The following is a 21406-nucleotide window of genomic DNA, read 5'->3' on the forward strand; positions in this document are numbered from 1 at the left end:
AGGTTGCCTGGAGAGGTTATGGAATATCCATCCTTGGAGGTATACACAAGCCACCTGGACTTCCCCGGGAAACCTGCTCTAGGTGGTCCTGCTTGAGCAGGACAGTTGGACAAGGTGACTTCCAGAGGTCCTTGCCAACTGTAACTATTCTATGATTTTGTGATTTTGTCTCCATGTTCTAGTGAAAATTCTGTCTTTTCTATGAAACATGGAGAGTAAAAATATTTCTATCTTATGGCAGTCATTTTCAATGAAGTTTCAGTGTTTTCTTTGAAAAGCAGAAGTTCATAATGGAAAATCATTTTTAGAATAAACCAGATTTTCCAGGCAAAAGTAAATTTGGATGGAAAATGCTCGCAAGCTCTACGTTTGAAGAACCTTAGAGTGTTCACTATGATGAGTTCTTTGTATTTGTAAAAAGAAAACATTACAGTGAAAGGAGAAGTCAAATTCTAAAACTTAGCAAAGATCAGAAGTAGAGTTATCCATCTAAAGGTAACTCACCCCCTCTTGTACATGTGCACATCTATCTCTCCCTAACTTGTCTAAAGAGCCGGCAAGATGAACTCTTGCTACTTAATAAAACAGGATAACACAGTCTGCAAGACATGCTCTTCGGTAACAGAGATATGTGAATGACAAGAGGGTGCTTCATGAGGAAAAAGAATGATCCTGAGCTTATGGTAGTTCAATGCTGCCTCAGGGAATTGCTTTCTAACTCTGTCTCTGTCCCGAAGTTCATACATAATGCCAGGCAAAACTGGCTACTAACTTCTGGTTTTTGCTTTTGAATGTCCAGACAGACGATGGGGTAAGGGTTGAACACTTCCAGTTGCAGCTAAAGTAACAAGTGTGAGACTCTCAGTAACATGATGTTGATGCTAATTGCTCTGCAAAACCAAACCAAAGCACCTTTAACTGGTGAGATCTTGCACTTTGGATCTCCATCTATCTTATCTATTTATGCTTTTGTTGTCTTTTTTTTTTTTTAAAGGGTATATTATCCACTTATCACCCTGCAATGTTTTAAAGTTACATCTGTGCGTATCTGGGGAGAACAGCATGAAAAGTGGCCAATTCTTTACACCGTACAAGAACTAGGGCTCCAGCAGTAATACCTACGCATCAAAAGAAGACAAGAAAAGTAGTCCTGAATAACTGTCCATTCCCAAAATAAGGAAGTTCTGTGTTAAAATTAAAATGTAATTTTGTACTGAAAGATCGTGTATCATAACGTTTACGTAAATCAGACTGAATAAGGCAGTGCTAAGTTTCTCAACTTTGCAATCTTAATAACTTTTTTTGCATAGGGCTTTTGGTTTGTGCAAGTGAAATAGTTAACGCCTCATAGGTGTTTGAAGGTGTCATTTGAAAAGAAATATTTGCAGATTGGTCTTGGCCAAGTCAGTACAATTTAATTAAGAAAGGAGTGAATTACTCATAAAAGAATGCCCAGGGCTTCCTTGTCTGGCTGTCTAGAGTCTCTTTGAAGAATTGCAGTCACTGATGTTTTTTACCACATCCTGCTTACCTGTCATGGTTTGGTGAAGAGTTGTGTGACCTAAAGGTGTATAAACTCTGTTAACTGCCTCATTTGAAGACAGTTGATACCAGCAGAGTCTGTCACTGCTGCTCTGTGCTCTCTGCTGGAGCTGTGGAAATAACCTGCTTCTGCTCCGACCTGATCACAAGTGCATTCTGGTTATTTGATAACAGGTTTTACAAGTGTTTAATATCAATTTTATCTTTCTTTAATAGCTATATGAGTAGTGTCGTAGCATTTATTGTAAGTAACCCATATGCATTTTCTTTCAAGGTTAACTTTGGCATCTTCTTAAAAATTCTCAGGATGCTGATTTCCAAACTAAAAGCTCAGCAAATGACCTTTCATGACTACAAATACAGGTATGTAACAAATAATAATGAAGTCCTAGCCCTTTTTTTTCTCACATCATCAGAAGGTTGCCAGTTTGCCCTTGTAGATCATACATTTACCTACCGCCACCAGGTGTAACAGGTATTCAGAGTATGATATAGGGAAGCCATCTGGGGAAACACGATCCACAAACATTTTCTTATCTGCGAGGTAAAGGCAGGTCAGCACCTGTGTGCTGAGTGTTACAGGCATTTTTTCAAGGACTTTGCAATGCGATAAGATCTCTGCTCTCGGGTGTCCTCGCTGTACACCTGTGGCCTCTACTGCTGTGGCACATTTTTTCCCTGGAGTGTGACAAAAGGTCCTCAAAAGAAAAGGAGGTGTAGAAGATTTATGGGACATCCCTAAGTGACATTAGCATTTCTGATCTACCATTTTTCTCAGATGCAGACACTGTTGACTCAGGAATGTCCCTGGTCTTCTTGCAAACCCAAATGAGAACATTATTCTTAGCCTAAACTCTTGCAGGCCCTCATTTGGGCTCTCTTGGCCAGAGTCTCAATGTTACAACCTGTCTTACATAGACACCTGAAGTTCACTTATACACAAACATCTTCCTACTTTGTGAGAATAGCAAGGTCAGGCTGCTCTGCAAGGAGATAAGGGTACAGTGAAAACTGCACTTAAATCAGTGGAAACCTGAGGATTTGTTAACTGCTTTCCACATCCCAGTTATTTCCAGTTCTTAGTATCTTTAAACAAAGCATTATGAATCCCTGTCTGCTACTACAGTGCTGCTTTACTAAGATTAATTATTTTATTGTCTATGAGGACTGGGCAGGGGGAGGGGGAATGGAAACTCCACTACTAACTTCCCATTAAATTCCAGTATTAGATCACTGACAAGAAGTATATTTCCATTTTCCTTCAACATTCAAGGTCCAAAAGACCTTAGCTATATTCTCCAGATTGCTACATGAAGATTTTTGAGGATAGTCACAGACAGCAGTGCCTGTATTTAACATTGCCTGATGTTTTGCTTTGTATTTTCTTTTCTACTGCTTATAGTTTTGCTAAACTTTCAAAGATTCAAGCCATTCCTCACATTGCAAGCCTTCCTCAGAACTCGCTTTCTTTTGAGATCTCTTCTTTCATCTATGCAAACACGCTTCCAGATTTGTTAAAGAAGATTCTTTCCCATAACCACTATGCTGGTGCATTTTTTTAAAAGTATGCGACTTCTCATAGTACTGCAGAAACTTTCATTGCAGCTCGATGGAGTTTTCAACAGTGATAGGAAGGTCTAAGAACCCTGTTAACAGATAACTCATATTTAGCTATGTCAATATTTTTCTGTTACCTCGCAGCATAAGTTTGATGATAGTGGCCTTCCTGTTCAGTTTCTTGTTACTAACTTTTCACCTTAAACCCAAAGCCAGGATTGCCTCCTCTACAGACTTTTCTGATGGTGTGCTCCAAAATTCATATCTAGGAATTTGTCCTCAAGCTCACAAAATTACTAATACCGTTACAGAGTCAGAATATTGAGTGACTATTTCTGGAATAGTTTCTTTGTAGCTGAATTTTTTGGTTTTGTTCCAAGGATGTTGAAAAAATACTATAATTAAACATTTTCTTTTTAAGGTTGGCAAGGTCTACACTTGTGCTGATTCCGTTGTTGGGGATCCATGAATTTGTATTTACCTTCATCACTGATGAACAGGTGGAAGGACTTTCCAGACATATAAGACTTTTCATCCAGCTGACAATGAGCTCATTTCATGTAAGTACTGTTTTGAAAGTACTGTTTTTAGGGGTCATAGATCCACGTATATATGTTGCTTACCAATACATGCCACAGATATACAGTATTCTTATTTAATACTATGCTCCAACCTATCATGTCTCTAAATACTCTATTGTAGTGACAAGATAAAAAATTCACAAGCTGCATATTCAAAATATGTAGTCCCAAAGACCCGAAAAGGAGTCTGGCATCTTCAGAAACAGTGTGTCCTGTGTTGTCTGGTAACAGGTAACAGTTCATCACATATCCCTGTTCTGAAAACAGGATTAAAGCGGTCTATTTAAAATATGTGTTTCATGTAATTCCTAAAAAACATTGGATAGCTTTTTTTAACAAGATTTTCAGGTGATCTGTTGACTTTGCAGTCACACTGAGGAGCTCGTTGATACCATTTACATTAAATAACATTTTTTTACACACATACATTAAAATAGATTTAAAAAGGTAAGAGTAAATTAAAGTAAGCAGAGAAGCAAGGAGCAGAACATCTTAGCACTTGCCTTACTCATCCTTTACTTCTACTCATAGCCTCGTGAGACACAGCAGTAGTCGACATTAACCTTACTTGGTTGAAGAGAAGGTGCAGATATGCCTCCGCCCATAGGGTGGTAACTGGGTGACTAAGCCACGGCTTGGCTGTGCCTGTGGTGAGGCACTGGGTATTTCTCATACTTCCAGGTTACTGAGCAAGATATGGGTTATATCACAACAGCCATCTTCTCCTCCTTTGAAGAAAAACACATCGACCCGGTGCCTATAGATGGATCCTTAACAGAGGTGCCTAAGTCCATTCAAGGAATAATGGAAGCAATTGCATTTTCTGCATTGTCATTTTTTTCTTGGTTGCTTTGCATCCCAGCTTCCACTTACTGGGCTATTGTGAGTCCCAGTCTAGGTGTCCAGTGCCCCATCCTCCACCCCATTCAGTATATAAAGGAGCTTAGCACTTATGAGAAAAATTGCATTTATGTAGGCCTGAGTTTCAACATTGGATCACAGCATTTAACTCCCTACTTAATATAGTTTCCTAACCCTTAAATGCTTGTATTTGCCATGTTCTTTCTGGTTGAAGGACTTTTGGTATTTTCTCCCAGAAATAAAAAGCTCACCTCTACATTTTCCTCCCATTGTTCCCAAGATTTTTATCTGGCAAGGTCAACACCTGTAAACCTGTGTCTCATATCTGCTCCTGTATCTCCATAGGAAGGTGTTTTTCCTCCTGGTAATCATTTCAGCTTAACCAACAGGAGAACTCTTCCCATTTTGCTTACAAATAACTATAAAAGGAGACTACAAGTCCTTATGGGATGCCATTCATAAATTCTAACTAAGATTTTAAGACAGTCTCTTTTTAATGGAGTTGCCATATACCCAGTTAAATCCAGGTAAATCAAGCAGCAATTTAACTTTCCTGAGCAGAGAAAGAACTTGCTGTCTTCTGAAATAACTAGGCAGTTCAAGAAGTACGAACAATTCTTCAGGTGAAGGAATAACAAATGAGGTTCATTCCTGCAACACTCCATTTGAAATGTCTGTTTATCAAACTTTTCAACCCCAAAAAATCATAACAGTGAGAATGTCTGTCCTCCTCCTTGGAGGCTCCATTTCCCTGAAGGATGTGTTCATTCAACGTATCTGCAAAGTGACACTATGCCCTCCTGTATGTAGACTCCCAAAAAGTACTGTACTCATGAACAAATTTCTAGAGCTAAGAAAAAAATCTGTCAGAGCACTCATGTGGGTGGAACAGATAGACGGACTAGTGTCTGCAGGCGGAGAAGAAGTTGCTCACCTATACAGTCATCAGGGTATTTTAGAGATGTTTATGCACTCGTCTGCCCTTCAATCACCCTGTCTTAGTTGTGTATAAGTACGCAGAATCTTGAGGTAGCGAAGGAGTGAGAGTGCAGCTCTGTCAGTATCTTGGCTGTAAGCATGAAGGTGTGAAGGAGCCACACTCCGTTACAATGGTCAATCCTAAATACTCCAAATCCACAGCAAGTTGTTACTGAAGCTCAGTGGTGGTTCTCAGATAGCCACTTATGCACAAGAATAAATACGTTTCTCTGTAACTTTCCAGTTTACAAAGGCTAGGAACTCCATGTGCCAGTCATTCTGCAGGCACAACGCACTGCTGTCTGCTTCAATCTGTGTTCTGCAGAGTTGATGAAAACAGAGTTTTCCAGGTAGTAGTCCTGTTAAACTACCTACTTAGCAAAGCTGTCCTTTACCCCTATCTTCCTGCCTTGACCTTCTTGGTGAGACAGGACAGCAGTTTCCAGATTCTTTTCCTTAATGAGGTACGCAGCAATATCTCTGGCTGCAAGTCCTCGCTACTCACTACTCAGACAAACTTCTGCCCTCTTCGACAGTCTGAGACATGAAGTCATCAAAGCATTGTTGCACTTTTCCCACAATTTATGGTGATTCTTGTTTTTAACCTCTATGTATGCATCAGTGCTTTGACCCTGTTATTGGGGCTCTAATGACAATTTCCACTACAGCTTGAGGGGAGACGTGTCCAGGCGGGCAGAAGGGAGCTCATGGAGAGCCACCACCTTAAGGGGGCCTGCTGACATGGTGTATGTGGTCCTCCGTTAGACATATCCTTACTTGGAGAGGTTGCAGTGACTAGATGTTATTTTAAGAAACACAGAATCATTTTAAGTGAAAATTTTATTTACTGGCTTGTACACAGAAATCTGATATAGAAGATAGCTTATTTGTGCCTGCTGGAAAACACAAACTTTGTTCCTTTTAGAGAAACGTGCACACGCTTGGCTACATGGCACGCTTTAGAAGAAAAACTTCTTTTCAAAATACCCAAAGATCTTAGCCAATGTTTATTGCAGATTCTTTTTTTTTTTTAGCTACAGCATTATTTGTGAAGGGATTAGCAAAAGAGCACATAAACTGTACACAATTACATTTGTTTAGTCTGTAAATCTTCTCAGTAGTTTTAAAAAGCAGTTAAATTGTTTTGCTAAAGAAAACCAATTACCTCTGGGATCACATCTGGAGGTTTTAACTCAAACATTTTCAAGAAGCACAAAATTAAATTCTAAATATGAGTTCTGCTGTAGATATGATGGTTCTTTGCTTTAGAAAGTGGAGCAATCTAAACATGTTGGCTCATTGGTGCATGTGAACTGTTAGCCACTGGAAAAAATACTGGTTTCTGGTGGATAAAACCCAGTTATTTAATGAGTAATTTATCATGTTGCCTTTGTCCGTAGAACTGAAGAACAATTGTGAGGCTTAGACATGCATCTATCATTTCCTATTGGTTATTATGATAATGAACATTTCTCCTGAATTTCTGATTTTTCTTTCTCCGTCACACTGTAATAATTTTAAAAATGTGTGCCTTAGAAGTCATGGCATATGGGAAAGATTTCTAAGTATGAAGTGCCAGGTATTGCCAAAAAAAAAATTAATATGAGGAAGCATTAAAGAAATCAGGATATAAAATGAACATCAAACATGAATAATCAACTGAATTTTCCACCTTCTGGTATGATTTTACAGTGCTTCTGCCTGTTACTGCACGTTCTGGTCTTGCAGCAGCAATGAACTAAATTCACATAGGGATTTACAAACTTACATTCAACGCAGAGGCACCACTAGTATTCACAAAGTCCTCTCCTGATCTGGTGAGTTCCTACATCTCTGGCAGTGGGTATCATCAGGCTTAGCAACCACAGGACTTAACAGCACCGTGGAGTTTAGGTCCTATTTCTGCTTGTGGTGCCTGTGAGGCCAAATTTAGAGCTCAAACTGAGAACACAAAAAACCCCACCCAGTGGAGACATTTTCATGGACTTTCTATCCAAAAAAGAGAACTATCTCCAGGTGCAGAAGCAGTTCTGCATAAAAAGCTCCTTTTTAAGGTATTAAATTTGTATTTATCCTTCAGAACCTCTCTCCATGACTTCCGAGTCTTCTGTAACTACTATTCTAAAATTCATCCCCATAGTAAAATATCATCTATTATAAACTCTAACGACCACAACATCTTATTATCTTTTTTTGCATATTTCTTTGGAATAATTCAGATGCAGAGGATTATTTAAAAGTTATATTAATAAATGACACATCAAAATTACTTATATTTTGCTACTGTAACCCAGGTGAAGCATGAAATAAAGTAGAAATAAAATACATGGAAAAAACAATTATAATTGCTATTTCTCCTGCCCCGGTTTCCACTCCTGTGGCAGATAAACTGTTCTTTTTCATACTTACTGCACATATGCTTAAGGAATTAATGGCTCCAAACCTTTCAGGATTGATGGAAAATTAACAGTAGGCTCAACATGCTATTGGTTAATGCTAGATATGCTAAAAAATATTGAAGCTGCTGTGCATGTGAATATTTTTTTTAAGATTTTGTCTGAGAAAATCAGAAACATTTCTGGAAAAGTATGAATGTGAAAACAATTGAATGATGTCAGCTGTATTATATATGGTTATCACACCTTTTACTTGTGATATGAACATTGCCTTGGTACTGATAGTCAACTGCATTTATTCTCTTCATCAGAACTTGTGTCATAGATGTGTTTAGACACACCAAGAGAAGTGCATTTCCTGAAGCAATGGTAATAAATCTGCATATCTGTGCCAGACTGATAGTCTGAGATGCATGCGTATAAGTTGTTTTGATCTGAGATAAAATACAGACAGAGAGGAGGAAAATGGAAAGAGTCATTTTGGGGTTAGTTTAAAACAACTTTTATCTCTAGGATTTAATTTATTTTTTTAAAATATAGAATCATAGAATCATAGAATTGCTGAGGTTGGAAGGGACCTTTAAGATCATCAAGTCCAACCTTTAACCTACTCTGACAAAAGCCACTTCTAAACCATGTCCCTAAGTGCCCCATCTACCCTTTTTTTAAACACCTCCAGGGATGGTGAATCCACCACCTCCCTGGGCAGCCTATTCCAATGTTTAATAACCCTTTCAGTGAAAAAATGTTTCCTAATATCCAATCTAAACTTCCCCTGACATAACTTGAACCCGTTTCCTCTTGTCCTATCACTTGTCACCAGGGAGAAGAGGTCAGCCCCCATCTCTCTACACCCTCCTTTCAGGTAGTTGTAGAGGGTGATGAGGTCTCCCCTCAGCCTCCACTTCTCCAGGCAAATGTTTATTTGAGTCAATTTCAAAGGAAAAATGGCAATTCAAAATAGCTGTAACAATACAGATGAGCCTTAAACTAGCACTAATCCCTTGATATATCATTAATTTTTAAAAAGGACCCAAATGAGATCGCTTTCAGTAATCTCGTTGACAAATTCAAACAAGAACATGGACAATATCAGTGCATTTTTTGTTTTACCATGTTTAGAAATAGCAGCAGTCACAGTATGACAACAGTAGTTTGAAAAAAAAAAAAGTGGCAGCAGAATGAAGGTAACATGGAAGATCAAACTGGGTTGTATAGCCTCTGTTCTTCAGCGTCTGCACCAAACTTGCCCTACATTTGCTAAGGCACCGTATGAGAACAAGTTAACCGGTACTTCAATAATAAGTAAATACAGGCAATGAGTTTCCTTTTTGAAAATTAAGAAGCATTGTTTACCCTTATGGCTTTAACGCCGATGTCATCTTTAAACTGAAACTTCAGGTTTTTCCTGTTCACTCTAACTTTTTCCATTTACTGTCTTTCTCTTACAGGGTTTTTTCGTAGCGGTTTTATATTGCTTTGCTAATGGAGAGGTAAGAGACAATGCTATGAGAAAAGTTTTAGTTGATTAGTTACGTATATTAATGACACCAAGAAGGATAAACACACTAACTAGTTCTGCTTATTCGAGAGCATGGGTGCATTCTTTGGAACTGGTGTAATTGTTTTGTACAAAGAGAACAGCAAGACCTCTCGCAGGTTTGGGATTCAAATGCAAGATATCTCCACTGAAGCCTGAGTGGCTGTAGCACTGTGGAGGTACAGATACCCTGGGGTCTCTGAAATACCAGCAGACATTTATGGTCAGCCACCTAAACCCCACTTTAATCAGCTGGAATCACAGCCTTCATGTTGACCAGGCTGAACCCTCTCTTATTTTACCCCAAAGTCCATGTGAAGTGACTAAATCTGGAGTGCTTTAATATCTTACATAGCAACGTGTTGAAAAAATAATTTCATACATGCACTGCTCAGGACATCCCTAAACTCAATGTGAGGGGATTCCTTGTCTGGAAGTTGTATCCTGCTAGGCCTCACGGGACAGCTGGGGGTTCAACCTGCTCCATGCCTGGATTTAGGCAGATCAGTGATGGCTCTTATGCAAGGAGGTGACAGCAGAGAAAGCTAACCTCCTGCCAATGCAGGGTGAAGCCTGAATTCAGACCAGATTGCTTGGGTTTTTTGTCTAGCTGAGCTTTGAATCCCCACCAAGGACCGAGGTTCCACCACCTCTCTGGTCCTTTGTTCCAGTGCTTCACTGTACTCAGGAGGAAACAGCTTTTCCATATATCCTGTTAGAACTTCCCTTATTTATTTCAATTTATGATCACTGTCTCTTGTGTCCCTACCAAGCACTTCTGTAGAGTGCCTGACTCCATCTCCTCTACGATCTCCTCATAGGCAGTATTTAGGCCTTCAGCATGAACGAGCCCCATTCATGTAGCCTCTCCTCATACGGCAAGTGCTCCAGCCCTGATCTCTGCTGATAAATTCAAGCTCATCAGCATAATTCTTGTACTGGTGGCCCAAAATTAGATGCAGTATTCAGAGGCAGTCTAACAGTTACTGAGTAAAGGAGAACAATCACTTCCCTTGATCTACTGACTTTGCTCCTGACCATACAACCCAGTGCCTCCATCACCATCACAGCTGCATGCTGTCTTTGCCTCATCAGGCTGACTTGCTATAAGCTACCTCAGAAAATAATGCTATGTAGGCTGTGGAATTAATCTCACTTAATTTTAAATGTTTTCTAAGTTGAGCCTCACTGTCTGTACTACCCTCATATTTGGTCTGGGTGCACACCTCCACTGCTTGCAATAAACAGGCATGTACCCAGTGTCAGTAGCACTTAAGAGCATGTCACAGCCAGCCGGCGTGGGACACACTACACTGACACAGGTACATGAATTTGGACACCTTCTTAAAGGCACTAGTGAGACAAATGAGATGGGCTCTATACAAAACATATGTTAGGAACGTATATTCCTAGTATTTAACAAGGAAACCTGGACCAGTTTTGGAACTACTTAAATAAAAACGAGAGCTGGCCCTTGTCTGCAATGCAGGAGTACTTGTCTAACATTTATGAAGGGCACAGAACTGCTAGCATATCTCTCAAAAGAGCAGTTAGAAATTGCTCTTTTGGCCTTCTACCTCCTGGTCCAGCTGAGCTCTCAGGCCAAAGGTCCTACAGGTTAGAGTGAGGGCACGTCCCGCTCCTCTGCGCAGGCCTGGAGCCCTCCCTCCGTCCACAGCACCGGTGCAGGTGGTGTAGGCAGCAGGACATTCAGTGCTGAGGATTTAAGGCAGGCTGCCAGATAAAAAGCTTTAACAAAACAAACCAGATATCCAAGCACAACACTACGGCAAGCTGCATGGTCCTTATTTCCACAGCCCTTGGTCTCTCCTCCTCACTTCATCGGACTGTAAACATGAAAGTCACTTGAGCTCTCCCCCACACACGTGTTAGGATCACGGTGTACTCAGGGCCCAGGAAAAACTTTCCTGAATTAGACTGAAGAGAGTGGACTTGTAAGATTGACTTAGCAAACAAGTCTGGTTCTACCCTACAAGGAACTTGCCAGGTGCAAGTAGCACCCCAAGGGGTCAGGAAGCTCAGCACTTCCACAGTCCCTCTCATTTTACACCTAGCATTTGGGTTCATGGACTGCAGGGTGGTCACAGGGCACCACCGTGGACAAACTGCTTTCTTCTTACCCCAGGTGAAAGCAGAGCTCCAGAAGCAGTGGTCCCGCTTCCTGCTGGCAGATCCCTTCGGCTGTAAACTCTGCTTTCTTGGGGAAAACATAAAATACCTCAGGAAATGTTCACAGAAACAAAAAAAACAGCACCTTGGCAACAAACACCACTTGTGCCTGGAGGCAAGAGAGCCCTGGGGCATGCAGTTCCAGCAGGTGCTAGTGAAACAGAGGACACATCTCAGCCCAGAGCCAGGCTGTGCTCTCCCACCTCGTCCACGGGCAAGCATGTCAGACAGCAGTGAAGGGGAAGTCACCACGGGAGAGACAACCGAGGAAGTCCTTGAAGAAAGCGAGATTTAGAAAGCTGTTCACTAGGACAATGCCTTCCAACTACCACAGTATTTTGAAAGATCTTCTTGCACCTTAGAATCATAGAATCATAGAATTGCCCAGGTTGGAAGGGAACTTTCAGATCATCTACTCCAAGCATCAGCCTAACACTGACAAAAACCATCACTAAACCATATCTCTAAGCACTGTGTCTACTCAGCTTTTAAATACCTCCAGGGATGGAGCCTCAACCCCTTCCCTGGGCAGCCTGTTCCAATGCTTAATAACCTTTCAGTGTAAAAATTGTTCCTAATATCCATCTAAACCTCCGCTGGTGCAACTTGAGGCCGTTTCCTCTTGTCCTATCGCCTGTTCCTTGGGAGAAAAACACCAACTCCCACCTACCCCCTCCTTTCAGGGAGCTGCAGAGAGCCAGAAGGTCTCCCCTCAGCCCCCTTTTCTCCAGGCTGAACACCCCCAGCTCCCTCAGCTGCTCCTCACAGGACTTGTGCCCCAGACCCCTCGCCAGCTCCGTTGCCCTTCTCTGGACACGCTCCAGCACCTCAATGTCTTTTTTGTGGTGCCGGGCCCAAAACTGGACAAAGCCCTCGAGGTGGGGCCTCACCAGTGCCCAGTACTGGGGGATGGTCACTTCCCTAGTCCTACTCACCACGCTGTTCCTGACACAGGTCAGGATGCTGTTGGTCTTCTTGGCCACCTGGGCACACTGCTGGCTCACATGCAGCTGGCAGTTGACCAACACCCCCAGGTCCTTTTCTGCCGGGCAGCTCTCCAGACACTCCTCCCCAGGCTTGTAACGCTGCATGGAGTTGTTGTGACCCAAGTGCAGGATGTGGCACTTGCCCTTGTTGAACCTCATACCATTGGACTTGGCCCATCGATGCAGCCTGTCCAGAACCTCTGCAAAGCCTTTCTACCCTCAAGCAGGTCGACACTCCCACTTAACTTGGTGCCATCTGCAAACTTATTGTGGGTGCACTCAGTCGCCTTGTCCAGATCATTGATAAAGATATTAAAGAGAACTGGACCCAGTACCGAGCCCTGGGGAACATCACTCGTGACTGGCCACCAACTGGATTGAACTCCATTCACCACCACTCTCTGGGCCCAGCCCTCCAGCCAGATTTTAAGCCAGCGAAGAGTACTCCTGTCCAAGCCATGAGCAGCCAGTTTCTCCATGAGAATGCTGTCGGAAACCATATCAAAGACCTTAATAAAATCCAGATAGACAACATCCACAGCCTTTCCCTCATCCACCAAGTGAGGCACTTGCGGGTCACCTTCAGACTGTACGGATCTCTGGGTTGTTAATGCAAGGAGGAAGCACTTAATATCGCAATTGTTCCAGGTTTTTTAACCTGAGAAAAATGTTAATCGGGTTGCTGCTAACCTGTATGGCTGGCGTAGAAGAGGTTTACTGGATTGAAAAATGCTTTTGAGTTGAGCAGTCTGGAAGATAACTGATGCTGAAAGAGATGTACACAGGTAAGCAAGATGTATTCTGGAAATGGGTAGACTCCGTACATACACAATGTGTCCCAGCAGCTTCATCCATGCTTGACTGCCATTCTACTCACATAATAGAGATGTTTGTTTTCTTTTCCATAGGTGTGTTTCATAAATAGAGATATGTGTGTAGAAGACTTCTCTCCACAGACTGAAATCATCCCGCATCTCAAAAAAAGTTTCAGGCCAAACCAGACACATCTTGTTTAAGCAAAATTAAAGGATTTATATATATTTAAAAAGAATAAATGCTTGGGAAGAAACAAAGTTTTACTTGCACTTTTGAGCATCTTCTCTTAAAGTTTAGTGATGGAAACGTCATTATGAAATGAAAGACCAAAATGTTTTCTTTTGAAAGTGCCCAAATGAAATCTTTTGATACAATTTTTGTTTGCTCATTTATGTTTTCACTGGTTTTTTGACACAAGCCACACATTTTGATGCATCTGCAAGTTTGCCCTACCTGTGGCCCAAATGACAAAGTAGATCAGTGCTGCTTCTACCTTCCTCCCAGGGGACCGAAGTAGATAACGACATGGGATTGTGACAGCACCAGAAGAATCTTGTGAAATCCTTCTTCCAGCATTTAGCAAGAACCATGATGAAATTTTAATTGTCACATAGAGCTCACCCAGCAACCTATGAAATCCAATTAAGATTGTTAATATTCTATGAGCCAGTTTCCAAACTTGCAAATGTGAGCCAATTGGCATACTGAAAGGAAAAAAAAAACAACAGAAGTATTAGTGGGCAATGTTTATCTACAGTATAAACATATACCCCAGGCACACACATGTGTAACTGTCATGCCTGCAGCTAGTTACATAGCACTTGTTATGAGTTTTTCCTGTACATTACTGGCAAGCACTCTATTTTAACCTAAATGTCTTCAAATGTAATAAAACATACCCTGGGCAGCTGGCTCTAGGTGGCCTTGCCTTCGCAGATCCCTTCCAACCTCAACCACATTTCAGTGAAAACACTGTATGTCAGATAAATAATTTTCAGGGCTGCTCATGGGCATCTTCTCTCCACCAGGCGCCAACAATGTGCCTGCCCTTCTGGCCTTCCCTGCTTCTACATCTCCCCATGGAGTGGCTTTGTCCTTAGACTGCTGGTGGCAGCTTTACAACTGCAAATGCCACTTTTTTTAAGAGAGGTTGCCTGTAGCTTCAATGTGTTGCTTGAGCAGACTAAGTTTATGCAGCTTATATAACTTAACAATGCTTTTAAAAATTATTTTTCAGTCTACAAATGTTTAGACATGTAAACTTTACCAGTTATATATACTGTTTTCTTGCAAAGAACATACAAGTTCATTGACTAGCACTAGGTCAAGAACACATTTGAGCTATCACATTTCTGGTATTTTTCAAAAAGTCTTTCTTTTACAGTTCTATCAGTGTTAAGAACTTAACCTATTTAATCAATACAAGGTTGTATATTTCAGTAAAATATTAATACAATGTAAATTTTTAATCTGTTTTAAAATATATCTGCAGTTTTACAAAGCTTTTTACCAGAACATGCACTCTGCTTATGTAGCATTTTATTGTGGTGGATTTCTCAATCACCTATTACAAGCACCAGAGACTACATGTATATTGACCAAGTCTTCTCCAATTTAAAAAAGACTAATTTCTTCTAGAGCTATTAAAAAGCCTGAAGTGGTTTAGAATGCATTTTACTTGGGTGCTAAAAATGTGAAAATTGTAAGGTTTTGCTGTTTCTCCGTAAAATAGTTTACTTTTTAATTGCATTTTAAAGTATTTCAAATGCTCAAGAAACCAGCTTTCTGTGCTCTCAACAGCAGTCACTGCTATGTGCTTTTCCCCTCTCTGTTATGCGTATGGTCTTTTTGCCTCTTTCGGTTTATAAAAACTTTTTTTTATATAATTTCTTTTTATATGAGCAGACCCTGGAGGCCTGATAAAAATAATCGCCACATGGATTCCTTCAGAAAGCATGTTTGTAAGTAGATAAATGAGCAAGTTTCATCATAAAAATATAACATTATTTATTACATTACTGAAGTACAGTTGTTAATTCTGGATGGCCACACATACGATGTATCTTTATGGAAATATTACAAGCTCCTCAGTTCTAAATAAAATATTAAGCAGTCTAGAAGACAGCAGCAGACTCAACGATTCAAACATATTAGTGGAGTCAGTGACAATGGATGCAAAAAGAGTCAGCGAAAACAGCTGACTTTCCTCCTAGGAAGGTGAAGGTCTGCAGCCACGTGTCCTCCTGGGATTTGCCCTCCACCCCCTGTGGAGCCCCAGGCTGGAAGGAGGGATGCTGCAGCCGGACAAGCTGATAAGAAAAGCTGCAGCAGGTCCCTGGGAGGTGAGACAGAAGCCAGATGACACATGCACAGACTGGAGAGACAGAAACACCTTGGAGAAAACGGGCAAGAAATATGATCTTGCTCTGATGAAACACGAGGTGGAGGAGACAGATTGACCCATTTTGGTGTTTGTTTGTAAGTGATATTTTGTGTAAATTACTTACCCAATTTGCACATAGATTAATTATCAGACAACAAAAACCTAGTTTTTGGTTTTATGCTTGTGTAGACCTAATAATAGGATTTTTCTCTTTATCAATCAATTGCTCACCTTTATTCCCCAGATTTCCGCTGCCTTTCCCGTATAAGAAAGACTGGTGTGAGCTAAAGGCTTCTTCCCTCTCGATAAGAGAGCCCGTCCTCCTGTGGTCCCAGCGAGTTTGTTCTCTGCTGAGTCAGTCCATTAAGCAAGACAAGGTGGGATGTTCACGCTCAGGACGTTAGAGACAACACATGCTAAAACCTGACTCCCACAGGTTTAAAGTTGTCTTTGCTAAGGATTTTGCTTTCCATCAAAACTTGTATGACAAAAAATTGAATTTCGAGCCCAAAATAGATTGTGGTGTTTAATAGTTTTCCTGTTAGATCTAGTGTGATAACTGATCTGATGTGTACAGATAAAGTTTACGCAATCTTAATAATCTGCTGTGAGACATGCTATAAATTTTTATGTTTTACATAAAACACAACCTTCCAGACACAATGCCTCCTTCTATGGCCAGAGATGTCAACTATATGCTAATTATAAATGTACTTACATTCTTTGTTTAAATATATTGCCTCTACATACCAAAGTCTGTGTCTCAAAGGCTCAAGTAGTAAAGCACAAACACTCCAGTCTGGAGAGCTCTCTGTCAGTTGTATCTTGCAATCAATAATACTAGTTTGTATTTTTTAAAATACAGAATAAACCTGGTAGATTAAGAGAGGTCGTGTTTGACATGCTCACTTCCCAAGGCACCAAATAGAAGTGAAGTAAGGCAAAGAGTCCCACATGTGCCACCTCACTGAATCCTATGAAAAAGACACGTTACAGAAGGTTGGATGCCTGGGAGACACTCCAGCGCTAATGTTCTATTTTGTTCCAGTGCAAACATGAATTAATATAACAACCACTTTTTTTTTTTTAAAGAGAGAAAAGACAATTTTAATAGTACAGATAAACAAAGTATCCTGTGACAACCTGTTCTTAAACTACAGTCATCTTCCCTCTAGGGTGTTGAGATTGGGATGGGAGGAGGTCTATTTTAGCTACTGGCCAAAGTATGCCATAGTAATGGCATCCCTACAGGAGATGGAAAGATGCTGCTGTGCGTCTGGGTCTATTTGGATGGCCCGTACACCTATGGCTCATACCAGAACTGGAGGAAGGGAAGTCCTACCAGCAGGCATGTACCTTTTTCAGCAGTCTTGATCTTTGTGACTGCTTAGTCTTTGGTGGAAATTGAAGACAACCTGGAGTGTGTGGGACAGCAGAGGATGAGAAATGCCAAACCATGACCTCCTCAAGAAGCTGAAGGCCATAACTTTCTAGGCATAATCCCCTCACCCCAGGCCAGTGTCAGCTTCTTCACTTGCATGGTAGAGCAAACCGCTTCCACTTGACTACATCTGTGTTTTGCAACGTGTTGTCTCTTGGTCCACACGGACTTGGCAAGCTCTGGAAATAGTGATTTTGTGGAGAAGGAGGGTGGAGAAAGCTCCTGCGTTACATGCAGTTACTTGCCAGTGAAACTTCAGCATAGGCAGACAGCAGCAGAGCCAATGTGGGTTTGCAGGAACAGCACTGTATCAGCTAAAGGCTTTGTCTGCATTGCTCTGGCATGGTGGGTTTACGCTGTGTCAGCACTTTGCAGCATGTTGCCATAGAATCATAGAATGTGTTGGGTTGGAAGGGACCTCTAAAGGCCATCTAGTCCAAACCCCTGCAGTCAGCAGGGACATCTTCAACTAGATCAGGTTGCTCAGAGCCTCATCCAGCCGGGCCTTGAATGTCTCCAGGGGTGGGGCCTCCACCACCTCTCTGGGCAACCTGGGCCAGTGTCTCACCACCCTCAGAACTTCTTCCTGATGTCTGATCTAAACCTGCCCTGCTCTAGTTTAAACCATTGCCCCTCGTCCTATCACTCCATGCCCTTGCAAACAGCCCCTCCCCAGCTGTCCTGTAGGCCCCCTTCAGGTACTGGAAGGCCGCTATAAGGTCTCCCTGGAGCCTTCTCTTCTCCAGGCTCAACAACCCCAGCTCTCTCAGCCTGTCTTCATAGTCCTCTGGCCCTGCTCCAACAGGTCCCTGTCCTTCTTGTGCTGAGGGCTCCAGAGCTGGACACAGAGCTTTTCAGCCTGCCAATTCAAATCTCACAAGCCATCTGCTGTGCTAAACGTCATGTTGTGTTTAGGTATCTTTGCAGTGATTCCTGGAGCCGCACAGAACTACAGTGAGAAGCAGCTGCTTGTAAACTATGTCACTGCAATTAGCTCCGGGAAATTAAATTGGAGCTGCCACAGAACCAGGCCTCGAAGTTTCCTTGTGCATCATCTTCATCACTTTGTAATGATTATTTTGTCCCATCACAGCCAAATTCTCACTGTTCTCCCTGTTTGCTGTTCAGTTTGTTTCTCTGCCTTCTCTGGAGTCAGCTCTGATTTTAAGCCCAGCAGCATGTCTGCAGACATTGCCAAACAGCAGTCCTGGGCTGCTCACCCTCTCTGGGGCTGACTGAGAGTCCTTTCTACCCACCATGCCATGTCTGTCTACCCAGATGCCAAAATCTTGTTTGATTTTACCATGTTCCACATGGGTCCTTTCCTCACAGTGCCATAGTTTCCCTGCCTGGAGGGCCGTATGATTGCCAGAAAAATGGCACAATTTGCAGGAAATTGGGCCCTGTTTGAATGTGGAGAGCAGACTCTATGTGACGTGTACCCCTAACCCCAGAAACCATGTGGTCCACATCAACAGCAGAGATGATGAGGCTGACCAAGTGCTCCTGGCTCCCTCTCTGCCTCTGTGTTTAAGGGCTGGTGTTTAAGTCTGGCTCTGTGTAATGCTTTGGGAATAGCAGTCTGCCCTACTGCAGAGCCCTCTCTTCAGGCAGACAGTGAAGCTTAGCAAAGAGTGTGCTAAACGCCACGGAGAAGAACTAAGGAAAGCAACTAAAAAAATTACACTAGAGCTAATTCTTCAGCTTTTTTCTGCCTCCTTTGTCTTACACCACCATCTCTGTCAGGCAGACAGTGTTTAGGGGTGAGAGGAGGCAAATGACATTTCCACTTAAAGCGGTCGGTATGTGGTTTAAGCACAGTCACATTTTAATTTCATGGGCACAATGAGCAGAGGACTGGGACTCAGGATGTCTAAATTTTACACAAGATAACGTCTACCTCGCTGGGTAGCTTTGCAAAAGTCATGACAGCTCCATGTACTTCAGTTTCTACTTTGTGAAACTAAGGTGACAGTAATGACTGCTTCTTCAAAGCAACGGAGTAATGGGGTCATCACTATTATTTATTACTTAGAACGAAAATGTTGAAGATTCAGACAATAAATATAAAAGTCCAAAGATGGGCTAAAATATAATTTTTTTTTTTTTCTCTAAATTGTTCTTTCCAGACCAATCCCCTCCTTTAGGTGGTTTGATGCATTTGTGTTAGCATTCTTCCAGTAGCATCCTTAAAGTCAGGAAAGGGGAGGGGGGTTGGTAATGGCTCAGGGTTACAGCTATGCAGAGCGGTAAGGCAGCAGGAAAGACACAGCATAAGTCTTCTTATTTGTACCTTATAAGGAATAAATAATGCACCTAAAGCCTTAAGCTTTGACGCTTTGGGGAGGCAGACAAAATCTGAGAGGTGTTTCTGCAGATCTATTGGCACCTGCTTGCTCTGAACGCTGCAAAGCAGGACCCTTAGCTCTGATCCCCAGGACAGCTGAATAGGATGGGAAGGAGCACCAAGGAGTTTGTGTGGCCTAAATGATTTTCCCCTTTTCAGACATTTGAGTATCACTGAACTCAAAATTCCACAACAGAAAAAAATCAGAGAGTAACCGGCTTAATTCTCTTCTTAGTCAACACATTAAGTTGCTTTGTAGTTGTTTTGAAAATCAGTCAGAGGTGTTGCTTCCAGCCTCCCCCTCTCTACAGTCCAAGGGCAAACTTGTGCACTGGAAGGGCACTCTATGCTTCAAAGCCCAGCTGGGTAAAGCCACCTTCTATACCATGCTGCAAGTTAAGAACTGCTCAGGCACATCCTGTGCCTTGTGCCAGAATTCCGTTGGCTGGCTCCAGGTCAGTGTTTGGAAGCAGTGCATGAACCTGCAGAGGCGTGCAGACTCCTGAAAGACTCTTCAGGAGAGCACTAGGTGTATCGAGGATGGAATCCACCTGAGGGTACTGAGGGAGCTGGCAGAAGTGCTCACCAAGCCACTTTCCATCATTCCTCAGCAGTCCTGGCTAACCAGGGAGGTCCCAGTTGACTGGAGGTTAGCAAATGTGATGCCCATCTACAAGAACGGCTGAAGGGAGGATCCAGGGAACTACAAGCCTGTCAGTCTGACCTCAGTGCCTGGGAAGGTTATGGAGCAGATCATCTTGAGTGCCATCACATGGCACATACAGGACAACCAGGTGATCAGGCCCAGTCAGCATGGGTTTATGAAAGGCAGGTCCTGCTTGACAAACCTGATCTCCTTCTATGAGAAAGTGACCTGCTTGGCGGATGACGGAAAGGCTGTGGATGTTGTTTACCTGGATTTTATTAAGGTCTTTGATATGGTTTCCGACAGCATTCTCATGGAGAAACTGGCTGCTCATGGCTTGGACAGGAGTACTCTTAGCTGGCTTAAAATCTGGCTGGAGGGCTGGGCCCAGAGAGTGGTGGTGAATGGAGTTCAATCCAGTTGGTGGCCGGTCACGAGTGGTGTTCCCCAGGGCTCAGTATTGTGGCCAGTTCTCTTTAGTATCTTTATCAATGATCTGGACAAGGGGATTGAGTGCACCCACAGTAAGTTTGCAGATGACACCAAGTTGGGTGGAGTGTTGTTCTGCTTGAGGGTAGGATGGCTGTACAGAGGGATCTGGCCCAAGGACAACAGTATGAGGTTTAAAAAGGACAAGTGCCAGGTCCTGCACTTGCATCACAACAACCCCATGCAGTGCTACAGGCTTGGGGAAGACTGGCTGGAGGGCTGCCTGGCAGAAAAGGACTTGGGAGTATTGGCTGAATATGAGCAAGCAGTGTGCCCAGGTGGTCAAGAAGGCCAAGAAAGCATCCTGGCTTTTATCAGACATAGTGTGGCCAGCAGCACTAGGGCAGTGATCGTCCACGCCTTGAATAGTGAGTTCAGTTTTGGGCCCCTCACTACAAGGAAGATGGTCCTGGAAGGTCCTGGACTGCCTCAAAAGAACGGCAATGAAGCTGGTAAGGGGTCTGAAGGACAAGTCTTAGGAGGAGCAGCTGAGCAAACTGTTCACCCTGGAGAAAAAGATGCTGAGGGGAGACCTTATTGCTCTCTACAACTACCTGAAATGAGGTGGCTGTCAGTCTCTTCTCCCAAGTAATAGATGATAAGACAAGAGGAAATGGCCTCAAGTTGTGCCAGGGGAGGTTTAGATTGGATAT

The 21406-nt window shown here is 42.4% G+C and overlaps 2 protein-coding genes across 2 annotated transcripts in view; one reads left to right on the forward strand and one right to left on the reverse strand.

Annotated features, from left to right (window-relative positions):
• GLP2R (glucagon like peptide 2 receptor) overlaps positions 1-16637 on the forward strand; it is a 55454-nt gene extending 38817 nt beyond the window's left edge. The window contains exons 10-15 of the mRNA XM_054221573.1: positions 1817-1905; positions 3521-3659; positions 9367-9408; positions 11602-13416; positions 15353-15408; positions 16075-16637. Of these exons, the coding sequence (XP_054077548.1) occupies positions 1817-1905; positions 3521-3659; positions 9367-9408; positions 11602-11940 (609 nt within the window). The 3' untranslated portion in view covers positions 11941-13416; positions 15353-15408; positions 16075-16637. The remainder of the gene's footprint in view (positions 1-1816; positions 1906-3520; positions 3660-9366; positions 9409-11601; positions 13417-15352; positions 15409-16074) is intronic.
• The window catches only part of GAS7 (growth arrest specific 7), a 160107-nt gene that overhangs the window by 20420 nt on the left and 118281 nt on the right, over positions 1-21406 (reverse strand). The window lies entirely within an intron of this gene.

This window comes from Rissa tridactyla, chromosome 15 (genome assembly GCF_028500815.1).
Source record: "Rissa tridactyla isolate bRisTri1 chromosome 15, bRisTri1.patW.cur.20221130, whole genome shotgun sequence".
Lineage (NCBI taxonomy): Eukaryota > Metazoa > Chordata > Aves > Charadriiformes > Laridae > Rissa > Rissa tridactyla.